The following is a 14,705-nucleotide window of genomic DNA, read 5'->3' as shown; positions in this document are numbered from 1 at the left end:
CAGGGGGTCGCTTCAGAGCAAAAGTCGAGGATGAATGAGATTGTTTTGAGAGTTTTATGAAAAAAAATTGGACGAAAAATTCTACAATGTTCGGTTAAGCATTAAATATTTTTTACAAATGGGAAGAAAACATCTTTTTCACATTAAATAATGTGCCAGATTCAACCTATGCTTTTATTTTGAAAGTACATCCGGATGAAGTGTTCGGTCTAAGCGCCCAGCCTCAGCTGCTCGCTGGGTATAGATAGTCAGTGCACCTCCTCGCGCCCCACCGGCCGTCGGTCGTCTCGAGCGCTGCTGAAGAAGACACTGAAGCACGAGAAGAGCGCGAGAGCAGCACGAGCCAGACCCGGTCTCCCTCTCCCCCCTCGTCACTCCAGAGACCCTCACACAAGAGAACCTCAAAGTCCAGCATCACGTCTTCATCAACAAGGTGAGGAAGAGGAGGAGGAGGAGGATCAGAGAGGAAGAGGAGACAGACAGCAGCAGCAGCAGTATCTTGGCGCATTGGAGCTTATGGATTATTGAGAAGTGGAGGCCGAAACGCGGATCAAATATTCATTAGGACTTTTGAAGAGAAAACACTCAGAGTGGGAGAGGGTGCAGAGATTCCCTGCAGTGATTTACCTGCCCTGTCCACGCGCGTCCACTGACCACAGAGCAGAGAGCACAGAGCCAGCGCTGCCGCCGCTGCTGCTGGAGGATTCTGCACCCAGCCTGTGTGTGCGTGCGTGTGTGTGTGAGTGTGTGTTTGGAAAGGAGCCCCCCTGCTGCAGTACTTGCCTGCTGTACGGAAACAGGGATGCCACCGACTTTCTGACGGACTCCCGGTTTTATCTGCACCCCCCTCCCTCCTCCTCCCCTCCCCCGGACGGACGGACGCACCGACCCCTGCCATCCTCACTAATATGCAATGGTTTTTTGTGCAGAAGCCGACAGCTGCCGCGTACCGCCGACTTCACGCTAGCGCCGCCGCATGCCTGTCCGCCGCTGCCGCTCCTCTCCCCGCGCCGCGCGGCAGACGACGCAGTTTGAAGAGGAGCGCTCGGGGGCTTTTCACGCCGCGGCGGCCGGGCGGCAGCAGCAGCAGCGACCCTTCCTCCGCCGCTGAGGAGCACCGGCCGCTGGAGCAGCCGGAGGCGGAGACCGCGGAGAAAAGCGCCGCAGCGGTTGCTCTCTTCCTGCCGCACGAGGACGACAACGACGCGGAATACGTGCGGCTGCTGGTTTCTGGGCTCGTGGGGGAACCGGGCGAGAAACCGGGCGACGAGCCTGACTTCCTGCTCTTATTCTTGTCTATGGTGCAGATTGGGGGGTCGAAGCACCGCCGAACTGAGCCCAACAGCTGGCCGGCTCTGCTGGCATGCAAACAGGGGGGCGGATCAGCCCCCATGCGATGGGTGAATTTTAGGCTGCCGCATCCGGAGCGCCTCTCGTCCCCCACCTCCTCTTCCTCCACCTCCTCCTCCTGTTCCTCCTCCTCCCCCGTCTCGGCCAAATCCATGCGGTTTATTTGGAACAACATTTTCAGCAAAGGATCGCATATGCTGCAGTGTCTTTGTGGCAGGAGCCTCAAGAAAAACAAGAACCCAACTGGTGAGTTGCTTTATTTTGAAATGCACGACTGTGCCTCTTCGTGTGCGCGTGTGGGTGTGATTCAAAGACTTTGCTGCGCGCGTGTGTGCGTGGATTCCCTTCGGAGACTGCACTGTTCCACTGCTTGCTGGTGTTTCTCTGCAATCGCAGTTGTGCAGCAAGTGAGTGCACTACAGGGAGGGGAGGAGAGGGGAGGGGGGTATGATTGGGGGAGGAGGGGTGAGGGAGGGGGGTGATAACTTATTAGCACAGAAACTGACTACAGTGGCAGGCAATGCGTGCGAGGGAGAGTGCGTGCGTCCTGTGCGTGGCAGGGATGCTGCAGAAATCAAGTCTAATGCAGCATGCAGACCCGTTCAGGCTCCAGTAACCTGCATGATTAAACAGCACATGGCCTTATTTAGACTTCCACTGTGGAGGTTCCACTGAAGACCAGGACGCTGTGGGCTGCAGACGTTGAGGTCTCACTGGGATTCAGGGGCTCCATGCTGCAACTTTTCACGCTTAGAGCAACATGTCTGTGCACATGTGTGGACACTCCTTCACAATCAGTTTGTTTTCCTGCTGCATGTGCAGATGCTGATATTTGAGTGTGCACCTGCACATGTAAGCTCTAAAGTTTGCATTATTTCCTCCTCCTCCTCTGAGTCCAGGGCAGGGATTGATGTTTGCATTGCAACAGGAAGTGCAAGTTGTTGACATTATTGGTGTATTGATGCTGCAGCAGCAAAGAGTTGGAGGGCAACAGCAGCCGTGCATGAGGGGTCTTTGTGAGCAAAAGATGTGAGTCCTCTAGTCTGTGTTGTTTAAAACTTTCAGGATGATTATGACGACTCTGAAGCGACACATCAGGATTATTCTGGTCCCAGCAGGGGGCTGGATCAAGCTCTTTTGGATGCATTTAGCGTTTTTATGCAAAAGTAGACGTTTCTATCCTTGTAGTTCCTCCTTACAGGGTGTGCTCCTGCAGATGAACAGCATATGCTCTGGCTAAAGTTAAGAGATGCTAAGGAGGCCCGACAAGCGACAACAACCACACACAGGCGACATATTTAATGCATGTCCCATAAAAAGTTTTGCAAAGAGAAAGTTGGAACATTTGAGGACGCACAAACCGAAAACAGCCAGCCATGAATATCTGATGCTGTGACGAGGTCACAGACTTAAATGCTGTGTCTTCTCTTTGTCCTGAATGCTGAAGAGTCATTTTTTGGAGCTGTTTGAGTGATTACAAAGCGCTGTCCTTTTAGCGCTGCTGCTGATGTGTGGAAAGGACAAACAGGTTATAAAAGCAGACGTGTAAGAGATGAGAGAATGTTTGTGTGAGAAAAACAGTGCAGCAGGGAGGCTCCAGCTCCAGAGATAAACCTCTAATCTCGCAGATTAAAGGTGAAAACAAAGAAAACACGATCAATATTGATGTGCTGGCACAGGTGAAAGGACTCATTTGCCTCACAGAGCTGAACAGTTGTACTCGCTGGCTTCTCTTCAGCGCCTGCCAACACAGAAACACAGCGTGTGGTTTGATGTCCTCTGAGCTCGCTGCTTTTACTCCTTTTGCTTTGTTTATCTGATGAATGGCTCAAAGCGAGCACCAGCACAGAACTTCCTGACTGAGTTTAGACTGGATTAAACTTTCTGTTTAGATCAGGTTTTCATCAAATCCAGACTCTGATCAGGTTTCACTCCTCCCTGGACCAGCTCTGACTGAGTGAATGGAGTTCAGGGGTTGTTACTCAGCATCACTAACATTCATTGTTAAAAGGAAGAACAGAGTCTTCTGTCCTGTGTGGCGTGACCCAGATAGAGACGTTTATAGCACACACACACACATACACACACATGCATGGCTCACCTTCTCTGGAGGGCTGCCATTAAGGCGTCGTACTTTATATTTTATTCAAACACTGGAGTATAAAAGTGGGGTTTGTGCCAACTCCTATCTGTCTCACACACACACACACACACACACATTTATCATCAAACTGAATATATTTAGATTTTATTTTCATCTCCAGCCTGTCAGGACTTAAACAGAAGTCTGCCTCCAAAGTCTGCATCACATCTTCCTCCCTCTTGCAGCACTTCCTGAGTATGTTTGAGTGTGTGTTTGTGTGTGTTTCTGCGTGCTCTTACAGTGTGCGAAGGTGATGACTTGACAAAAAAGTGACACACATCAACGTGATGTCTGTCCTCTAAGGTCACATGGAGGGTGGCTGCTGCACTTCTCTAATGTGCTGCCTTTACACGCCTGTGTGTGCATGCATCTCTCAGTGTGTGTGTGTGTGTGTGAATTCATTAGCTCATGGCCTCATTGTCCAAACACTCTGACGCTGCAGAAAGACTTTATGACTTTGTCGGCTTTCACTGAACTCTCATGTACGTCACACGTATATATAACACGCTCTTATGCTGTCAGCTTGTCACACACTCTGCACAAACACACACATCGTTTATATAATCAGACCAGAGCAAACCAGATAAAACTCAACTCAATGATTTTTTGTGCAGTAAACTCACTTTGCAGTTTGCAGCTAAAGAATAAAAGGTATAATAAGTTCAGTCAAATGTAACCTGACGTATATATCTACAGGTGTCATGTTGTAGACCAGTAGTTTGGAAGGGGTTGGGGGTTTGTTTTGCCCCATTGTAAGCCAATATTTGAGAAACAGGCAGTAAGTGCTCTCTTTAGAGACAAAACAGGCGCTAAAGTGCCCTCTTAGGAGACAGAAAAAGCGCTAGTTTGTTTTGTAATGCCAAAACAGTCGCTACAGTGCCCTCTTTCGAGACAAAACAGGCATTACAGTGCCCTCTTTCGAGACAAAACAGGCATTAAAGTGCCCTCCTAGGCGACAAACAAGCGCTAGTTTGTTTTTAAAAGCCAAAACAGGCGCTAAAGTGCTCTCTCAGGAGACAAATCAAGCACTTGTTTGTTTTTAAAAGCCAAAACAGGCATTTAAGTGTCCTTGTAGGTGACAAAACAAGTGCTAGTTTGTTTTAAATAGCTAAAACAGGCATTAAAGTGCTTTCTTAGGAGACAAAACAAGTGCTAGCGTGTTTTAGATAGCCAAAACAGGCATCAAAGTGCCCTCTTTGGAGTGAAAACTGGCACTAAAGTGACCTCTTCGGAGCCAGAACTGACACTATGAGGCCCTCTCAAAAGCCAAAACAGGCGCTTAAAGTCCTTTTTGAAAACCAAAACAGGCTTAGGGGCTAAAATGCCCTTTTAAAAGCTATAAAAGGGGTTGCAAAAGTGTGCTTTTGAAAGCCAGATCAGGAGCTTAAGTGTCCTCTTTAGAGACAAAACAGGCCAAAGCACTTAAGTGCCCTCTTAAAAGCCATAACAGGTGCCAAAGTGAGCTTTTAAAAGCCGAAACAGATGCTAAACTGCCCTCTTAGGAGCCAAAACAGGCACTAAATTGCCCTCCTTTGAGTCAAAACAGGCCCAGTCACTGAAGTGCACTCTAAGGAGCCAAAACAGGTAAGGGCACTGTAGTACCCTCTTAGAAGCCAAAACAAGCACCGAAGTGGACTTTTAGAAGCCAAAACCTGGGTGCCCTCTAGGGAGTCTTTTTGGAGGACAAAACATGCAATAAAGAGTTTGTTTAGGGTCTTAAAACAGGCCCTGTGGAGTGCCAAAACAGTGAGAAAAAGGTCCCTCTTGAAAATCAAAACACACAATTGAGAGCCACCTTGGGGGCCAGAGTGCGCTGAAGTGTCCTCATGGGGGCCAAAACATATGCTGAAGTGTTTGTTTGAGAGCCAAAATTCAATAAACTTGCTATATGTGCTTTTTTTTTTTTTTGCACCCCTGCCCTTCAGAAAGTCTTTGCACGGCACTGACGTCAACTTTCAAGAGTCGTGATCTCAAGACATCACAAGCTCTATACCTTAAAACATCGCTAAATCTCCACCTGTCTTTGCTTTACGAGCTATGTATAACAGCACATCATCTGCGTATGACTTGATCTGCTCAAATTCTACTTCAAAACAACCCAGCTAAACTACAAAGCGCAAACCACAAGACTTAGTGAACAGCTTGTCTTCCCCCAAAAGGCTACATACAAGAACATATCATCTGCAAAGAGCTTGACCTGCAGGTATTTGTAGAACACACACCCCAGTTCCTCTGAGTCAGAGAGCAAGAGAGTCGCTGTGGAGTGTTCTTCTGCTCCTTATCATTCAGTCTGTGAAAACACTCCTTCACCGAGCCTTTGATGCCCTGCTGCTTTTTAAGTGCACTTGGAAAAATAACACTCAGCACTCACTCGCTCTTGACAGAAACCTGGAGCGAGAGCTGTCCAAACACACACACACACACACACACACACACTCACGCTCACACATACACATCTGTCCTCACCTTTCATCAGCTGCTCATTGCTTCATTTAGAAAATTGCAGTGTTTAAAATGCTGAGGGCGACTCTGTAATCAACGACGGTGGTTTCTCATCGGGTTTTTTTAACTTCATTTGACACGCTTCAGTTTGCTCTGATTGAACACAGCACTGCTCCTTTAAAGCAGGAGCGATGGATGGTGGTTAGAAGACAGTTTGGGCTCAAACACAACCCAGAATCAGGATGACATAAAGTTCCTTACAGTGGCTTTAACACAGGGCCAGTATCCTGATGAAGCAGAGACGAACCAGACTAGGATCTGGTGGAATTTAACTTGTGTAACTTGTGTCCAACTCGTCACAATTTTAGCCTCTTACATAAAACTCAATCATAGAAAATCTGGATAAAGAAAGTGTAAAAATAAACTCTGAAGTCAAAGTTCTGCAGCTCACATCACAGATGTTCTCACTCTTTATCTCCGGATCCTCTGGTCCACCTCTCCATCACACACACTCCAGCCGACTTTCAGTCTTAGCTCATCTGTGCTAACCTTTAGCTTGATGACAGCCTTGCATGACATAATCCCCATATCTATCCCGCTCACGGTGAGTGTGTACGCTTTTCTGCAGGTGCCTGGGCAGTTTAAGACGGGAGTTTTCATGAAGGAGTGCAGTGAGTTGGTGTTTTGTGCAGAGTTAGGGATGGACTTTGAGTTTATTCTGAGGGTGGCGGAGAGGAGGATAAGAGCTGCTTTGGGTAGAGCTGAACCAGGTACGAGACTTTTTATTCTTTAAAGAACAGTCCTGAAAGGCTGAAGACATAATGCTCGCTTATTGACTCTGAAATTTAACTTTTCTTAAACAACAAACTCAGTATATAGGAGTTGTGGCTTTGTTTGGTTGTTGTTGGGCACTATGTTTAAACCAACTTGAAATACAGATCACGTATAAGGTCCAGGCTCTGTATGGTGGATCAAGCTTTTTCTGGAAGTTTGTGCAGCGATGTGGATTTAGATTCTTTCAAGCGTAACTGCTGCTTTTATTTTCATTAGCTGTAGTCGTTTAGGTGCAGTTTGTACGCTTGTGATTGGTCTGCTGGTTAGGGTTGCAAAGTTGTAGAAAATTCTCAGGAAACTCTCAGGTATGTTTCCTGAAAAGTTTAGCTTTGGACAATTGAAATTTTTCAGGGTTCTGTTGCTGTCACCTTTTTTTTCTTGTTAACTACTTGCTTTAAAAGTGTTGAATCAGACATGAATAGGAACGTCCCAAAGTTTGCGACTTTGAAAGTTCCTGCAATTTTGCTTTTTTTTTCTGGACTCCCCATAAATCACATCTCTAGAGTCTAAACTCCTGTTCAGCATTTATAAGCACCAAGTTCGACAGCCTAAACCCAGAGTTGCTGCTGTTTTAAGATCGGTAGCTGGCAATTTGATTGGCTTAGAAATGGGTTAGCGTGTTGACCCCTCAGCAAAAAGCAGCAGCACTTGGAATAGGGACGGAAATTTACAGTAAATCCTGTATCAGTTACTCTGAATATCTAATGAACGAGGGTTAAATTACTCACAGATTATTTTGATTTTTATTTTAACTGTAAACAGAAACAGGGTCCATAAGATGTGGACCTTCTGGACCTTCTTTGTGGGGGTGGCTTGTACTCTGGCTGGACAAACACCTTCAGCTCTCTGAAACCTTCACCTTCCACAAAACTTAATGTTAGCATATCACCAGTTAGCTTTTTGGTTATTAGCCGGCTAATCTTCCCTGCTTCGGTTCATCAACAAATTGTGCTAACAGGGCTAGCAAATGACGCTAGTTTCTCTTTGTGCTTTGAGTGTAGCATCAAGCTAGTTATTCTATGGTGTACAAGTTTAATGCTGCATATCTGTCACTGCATATTAACTTCATTGTTTTTGTCATTTTTGTTTTCCAGACATCACTTTTCTTGACTGACATGCCTCAGGTGTAGCAGATGGTTTTGTATTTGTTGTCCTTTTGTTTTCGAGGAAAAACATGTTTCTAGAGAGTTGCTGTTACTGCCGTAAAGCAGTTGTTTTTGCTGAAATCTAGCTCATTGTGCTTAAGCTGTGACTTGAGAAGTCATAAGTTTGTATCCGGTTAATTGTTTTCCTACCTTGCATCTTTAGTTGGGTGAAGACAAAATGCTGGGTCACATATGTAACAATGCATGGTTCAAGTTATGTCGCCAAAAGCAGCGCTTACACAAGTGCCTAGTAAGAAAATGTTACTTGAATAACGGGGTCAGCGGAGAGTTTTTGAGTAATGGATTACCAAACAACTCCACATATATATGACTGATGGTTTTGAGATATTAAAGGGCCACAGAACACACACATCACACTCAGCAGCTCTCAAACACACAACATGAATGGCCTCTTATAGAGCAGCTGATAAGTCAGGCGTCACTCTGTAGACTCTGTCTGTACTATTCAGCTGTCTGTGATGTGTGTGTGTGTGTGTGTAGGAGATAAGGTCATGATGCCCTAGCTTAAACTGCTCATATGTTCTTCATGTTTCAGTCTTATTTGAGTCGAATGAGGTCAAATGAGGTCAAAGTGTCCGTTGATAGATTTAAAACCTACAGCTAAAGTTTCTGGAAGAACTTCATCGTCGTTTCTCCCTGACAATAGCTTTCCTTTCCACCCAGCGTGAGCACGAATGTGCACAAAAAGCCTCCTTTGTGGAGCTTTAGAGGCGTGACAAAGTTTGTCATGCTGCCCACGCCCTCTGTTCCCGCTCTTCAGAACTCATCTCCGAACTAATTCTGGGTCTTATTCAAAAATCAGACGACTTCCTTTGGGGAAAATGTGGGAGAGCTGGTTGACATATTGTAATTATCTGCCGTGCTGTGTCTTGTTCTGTAAAGTGTTTCACGCCTGAGTGACAACAGAGGACGACAGGTGACGGAGACGAGGGCTGGGAGTCGTAGTTTATGTACAGCTAATGTGGAGCTATTTAATGCTCTGCTCTGAGTGTGAGAGCTTTGGGATCCATATCGCTGCACATCACAGAGACAGAGAGCGTAAATTAGTATTGACAGATGTATTAGATTTCTCCATCGGTGGCACAGGAAACCCAAGGGAAACCCACGAGTGTATGAATGGACTGGCAGCTGCCCTTAGTTTGACCCATTTATCCTCCTCCTCCTCCTGCCACAATCACCACGACCACTACAGCCTCATTATAAACCTCATTACAGGCAGGAGAGGCTTATGACCCCTGCTGAGCTATTTTTGGTGCAGACAGGGTCGACCCTGCAGAGACGTCAGGTAAACGCGGCGGTGAAGTAGAGAGGGGATGAAGCGGTTTTTGTGACAGTCTTGTTGACTGACTGCGCGACGTAATCCATGTAAAGAGATTTAAAGAGGATGAGATGATGAGATTTTAATACCCAGCTGGAAATGCATCAGGATGTGTTTCCAGATTTCATAAACTTCAAGTTCAAGTTTGCTTTTTAACCCTTTCACCCATCGCTCCACATCCCAGCAGTTCCTCCCCCTCCTCTCCTTTCCTCTCGTCTTCTACTTCAGACGTTTTTGGGGGAAAGATCTGGAGCGATTATGTAACCCGTCTGACGCAGAAGTCTCCTGTTTCTGAGTGTCATAATTCTTGTGTGAAGAATCAACGCTGATGAGACGAGCATGAGTGTGACCTTTGACCCTTGCCTGGGAAAAAATCTAGAAATAGAGGCGAGGAACTTCTAAGAATACTTGGCACAATTAGCCCATATTCGCAGCAACGATGCATCACGAAGAGAGACTTCACACTTTAAAGGAGCCAGGACACTTCCTGGGAATCTCCCTGAAGGCTAAAAACGGAAAAGAGGGATCGATATCAGCGGTGTTTGGAGGAGAATGAGTGGCTCGCTTTAGAGAGAAGGGGATGAGGATTCAAGATGACAGACATGAAGGAAAGAAAGCGAAGGAGAGGGTGTGGATGAATAATTTAGTCCCTCCATTCCTCCTCTCCTCCTCCCTGCTGACTTAGTGATGGTACAAAGTTAGATGAGGAGAGGAGAAGGAGACAAGGGAAGGAGTTAAATAAAGGGGGAAGGGAGAATGGATGATGAGGAAGGAAGGAAGAGGAGACAGAAAAGGAAAGGAGATGGTGTGTGTGTGGGTGTGTGAGTGGGAGAACGCTGCTGATAAAGCAGAGATGAAAGTCAGAGACGCAGAGCGATGAGTGTAAGTGACGCCAGGTGTGTGTGTGTGTGTGTGTCCTCTCAGCATTCAGCAGGTGTTTTCTCCGCTCGGAGATCCACCTGCGTCACTAATCACCCGTTACCTAGGTAACAGTGGACTTCCCCCTGTCTGTGCCTCTGTGTTAGTGTGTTAGTGTGTGTTTCTGTGTGTGTGTGTGTGTGGGCGGGAGTCTGAGTGTAAATTATGACTCATCCTGCTCAGTTCAGAGTGGCTATCCTCACACTCCTGTCTGGGGAACACCCACCCACATCTGTTCCTCCTCTCCATCGCTCTTTCTCCTCCATCCACCTCCCCTCCTCTCCTCACACTCTTTTATAACACCTCACTGCGGAGTTTCGGTGTTTACCTGTTGCTGTCTCTGTGTTTGTGAGGTGAGCGTTAATTAGCATGAGAGCACCACCTACAGAGGAGCTGTTTGCCTCTGAGTCAGACATTCATTGATAAAACAGAGGCTTCAAATGAGCACAGAATCTTCTGGAACAGTCTTACCAAACAGATCAGACACTTTCTTTACTGTGTACCTGTTCTGAGACTGCTGTGAGCACATATCAATAAACTGCTGAATGAATGATTTGATGAATGCACATAAGCACTCTAAGGGCCTGTCTCCACTGACAGCAGCAATTTTAGGAAGAAGTAGGTCAAGATGACTGACTCATTGGCTGAGAGCTGTTTTCATACCCAGCCATTCTAGAGCATTTCACCCAATCTTTCAAGACCCACAGATAGTTGTGTTCTCTGTAGAATCCAAACCAACCAAAAGAAAAAAATAGACTCTCTTCTTTCACCAGGGAAAAGATTGTTTTATGTTTTTCTGTTGTTTGGTTATAAGCAGAAGAAAATAGACTCATTCCATCTGTTTTTGACCAAAAAATTGATTTTCTTTTCTTTTTTTTTCTTTTTTCCCTTTTTTTTCCCTTTTTTTCCCTTTTTTTCCCTTTTTCTCTTTTTCTCTTTTTTCTTTAAAGAAAAAGAAAAAAAGGGAAAAAAAGGAAAAAAGAAAAAAAGGAAAAAAAAGTGGGGAAAAGGAAAAAAAGGGGGAAAAAAGAAGAAGAGGGAAAAAAGAAGAAGAAAAAAAAGAAAAAGAAAGAAAAAAAAAGAAAAAAAAGGAAAGGAAAAAAAACAACAACTGACAGATACGCCCCCAAATAGAATATCACTCTCTGAATGGACGCTGCAGCGGCTCAGACTTTACATGAAACTTCACAAACACAACGGAGTTTAATGAGAGAAAGACAAGCTGAGGACAGGCACAGAGGTAATAAAGTGTTTGCTGTGAGTTTAAAGCACAAAACACTGGACACAACCATCATCAAATCAATATAACAGAGGATTAATACAGAAAACTGACTGATAAATAATATCTTCTTGAGACACAATAAGGTGGGTTATAATAATAAGCTTCAGAGGTCACGATCAGATGGGCTCTAGATAAAGGCTAAATAGTTCATAAATAATCTAACAATTACTCATTTTACAGGAAAAGTGATCCATATGAGCTTCTAACAGCACACAGAATAAACAGAGAGCAGGTTTTCTTCATGGTAACGTGTGTGTTTAACAGGTCAAAGGAACAGACAAATCTCTGTCACTGTTTCTGTTTGATCAGAGTTATCACAGTGCACATGTGCAGATGCACAAACAGCTGTTAGAGCTGACTGACTGATGATCCAGAGGTGATCAGCTGATGCCGTCATCACTGAAACACGCTTCATGTGACGCTCCGAAGGAGAGGATGTCCCAATGCTCTAAAAAACTAATCTCCCCCATCCTCTCTCCTCTCTTCATTTCCTCGTCTCTCTCCCATGCATCTCTGGTGGGAGGGACTAAGACGCAAGTGAATGACGCATGTGGAGGAAGGAAGGATGGAACTTTGAAGCTTTGAGACGCACCCATTGTCTCCGTCATATCATATCTTCTTCTCATTATCTTTGCTGATCTCTCATCCAAAGAGAGTACCGCTGCCACCTACAGGAGGCAGTTCAACAGAACACTGGTTTAAAGACCTGATATTGATGAAGATACTCTTCCATACTGTCCCCCAGAGCATAAATCACACCCCTCCTTAATTTTGATTGGCCGGGGAAAGGCAGGATTTTCCTAAAAAAAAGTAAATAGTCAACTTTTGAAGGAATAATCCTGCTCAGTCGTCTCCTATGGGCTTCTATACATGTGTGTCTGTGTCTGCCTCAACCCCTTCCTCTGCCTGGATGTTGATGTTTTGGTTGTATCAGGACGTTTCTGGGCAGAGAGTGAGCATGGTTACCTCAGCCAATCACAGAGTGCCTAGTGTGCAAGTGACTTTGCGTGTTGATGATAGCAAGTGGAAGAAGCTATCCTGAGCAGCTACAATAGTGGATGTAGCACAGAGGAAAGCTTTTTCCTAAACAGAGGTGAAGCTTGGCTCAACTTTCACTTATGTTTGGGAACTTGAAGATCAGCACGGGACGGCGAACAATGCAATTAGATATATGTCAAATACTCGTGATTAGCTTGTGCTAACATGCCAAGTCAGGTGCACGGCTGTCCAATCTCTCCCATGTACAAACACAGTGCTACAGGTGGTTGCTGGGCTGCATGTTGTGTTTACTAACAAGTCACAAAAGTTCTAGCAGACCCTACCTTTAAGTGACGCAAGAGAAAAACAAAAAGCTGATGTTGTGGGCAATGGAAACCACTGAATTGGACTGGTTTAAAATAGGTGGTGATAGCTGCTGTTAGTGGACACAGGCCCTAAGCATTCAGTTTCAAATCTGTGCATCAACTGGGTTCTTGTGTAAAGTGCTGAATTTGTAATCATAGTTTAAGAGCAGCTGTTCAAAAACTTTTTAGCCAAAATTGTGCTGCTGGAGCCTCATTGGTCAACATAGCTGGACTCTTGGGCATAACCCAGCAAGAAAAAAGACAAAAAGTGCAGAAATGTCTGCAGACTTGCTCCAGTTCCCGTCTGGCCTCTTTCAGTCCCCTCATTGTTGCTGTTGAACACATAGAAAACAAACACACTCATCGTCCTCCCACACCCAGCATGTTCTCCAAAGGTAGCCGAGCAGTTTATCAGCTGCTACTGTACAATAACTGCTTTATTTTCCTTCTGTTAGCGTAGGCAGCGCTGCCGTTCTTGGTGTTTGAGAACAAACACTTCAGAAATGTCACAGACAGTCGTGTTTTCAGCGTCGTGGTGCCTCTGATGACAAGTTCACAGAGTTTATTCACATGGTTGGATGCTTTGAGTTTGAATAACACAACATAATCAGAAGATATCAAAACTGTTCTCTTAAAACCTTTCTTCTACTGTTTTTACTTTTCACCTAATGTTGCAGCAGAAGAGGCGTAATCCTGCTCTGCTAAAGGGCAAAACTGACGAATCTCTGCTGATGCATGAAAAATGATGTTTGCAAAAAAGGTCACTGATTTTGCAACAGCTTAGAAACTTTTTTGCAAACTGTGTTTTTCTCTCTTTGGAAACTTTGTGCAGTTTTGTACAATGGGTTAATGTGTAACAGAAAAGAGAGCAAAGGGTGCAGTAATGTTTTAGAACCTGTAGAGGGAGCTGCTACCTCTGCACAGAAATTCAAGAACATTGTGTCAACACAGTTGGTGCAGAAAAATCCACACAGAAAAGAAAAGAAAAGAAAAGAAAAGAATAGACGTGGTAGGGAGGGAAAGATCCACATTCTCTTTTTTTGTGTTCTTGCAAAAGATTGCATGCTCATATTTCCTCAGTTTGTTTTTACACGCTCATGGAAAAGAAGAGAAAAAAGAAGAGGCAGAACAATTTGCCATGCTTTCCTTCTTATCTTCTGTACCCATGAAAAGAGGAAGAATGAATGAAAGGAGGAAAAGAGCGCAAAGAATTTCCCTTTTGAAGTTTAAAAGCCGCGTACTGCCTTCCTCCAGTGTTATAAAAAGCATCCGGAGAGATGAATTTTAATGTAAATGTAGCTTTGATTTATTCATAACTCCTTCACTTGGAGCTGACCTGGATAAAACAGCGGGCCGCCTCCTCACACACTCATCTTTTTCTTTTATATATTCCCTTCTTCTTCTGCAGTCTGAGAGAAACAAGTGTTTGAATAGTCGTGTGTCAGCAAAATCAAGCCGGAGAAATGAAAGCGTGGGATCCTGCAGCAGAGGCTTCTCAAAGGCAGATGGCTGCTGCGTCTATATGTGTGCTTAAATCTGTGCTGTGATGTGCTCGAGCAAAGAGATGAAAAGATGGAAACATGTCCTCAAAGACTCTTCATTTACAGCCTTGTTTGTTTCTCACTGCGCCTAAACAAGCTGGTTTTTCATGTCATCTCTGCAGGGTTTCACACACTTACAGATCATTATGCACTCACACACACACAGACCTACTGCTGTGTTATTGATGCTGTAGCTCTATTAACTCTGCTGTCTGAAAGGAAACTCCCTTTATAGAGCCAAGAGACACACTCTGGTGCCACCTAGTGGGCGTGAGGAAGGACATGCATCATGTTTCTGAGACGCTTTTGCAAGAGAGCGTTTCTCTCTATCTTTTTATGTGTGTGTTTTTGAGACAGGCTCACACACG

The 14,705-nt window shown here is 45.0% G+C and overlaps 1 protein-coding gene across 1 annotated transcript in view; it reads left to right on the top strand.

Moving 5' to 3' along the window:
- The first annotated feature begins 262 nt into the window (after positions 1-262).
- LOC141785962 (fibroblast growth factor 14-like) overlaps positions 263-14,705 on the top strand; it is a 46,680-nt gene continuing 32,237 nt past the window's right edge. The window contains exon 1 of the mRNA XM_074664621.1: positions 263-1,596. Coding sequence (XP_074520722.1) covers positions 909-1,596 — 688 coding nt within the window. The 5' untranslated portion in view covers positions 263-908. The remainder of the gene's footprint in view (positions 1,597-14,705) is intronic.

Source organism: Halichoeres trimaculatus, unplaced genomic scaffold (assembly GCF_033239565.1).
Source record: "Halichoeres trimaculatus isolate MK-OKI-2021-1 unplaced genomic scaffold, fHalTri1.1 fHalTri1_scaffold_24, whole genome shotgun sequence".
In the NCBI taxonomy this organism is placed as follows: domain Eukaryota; kingdom Metazoa; phylum Chordata; class Actinopteri; order Labriformes; family Labridae; genus Halichoeres; species Halichoeres trimaculatus.
This window is presented reverse-complemented; position numbering and strand designations above follow the sequence as displayed.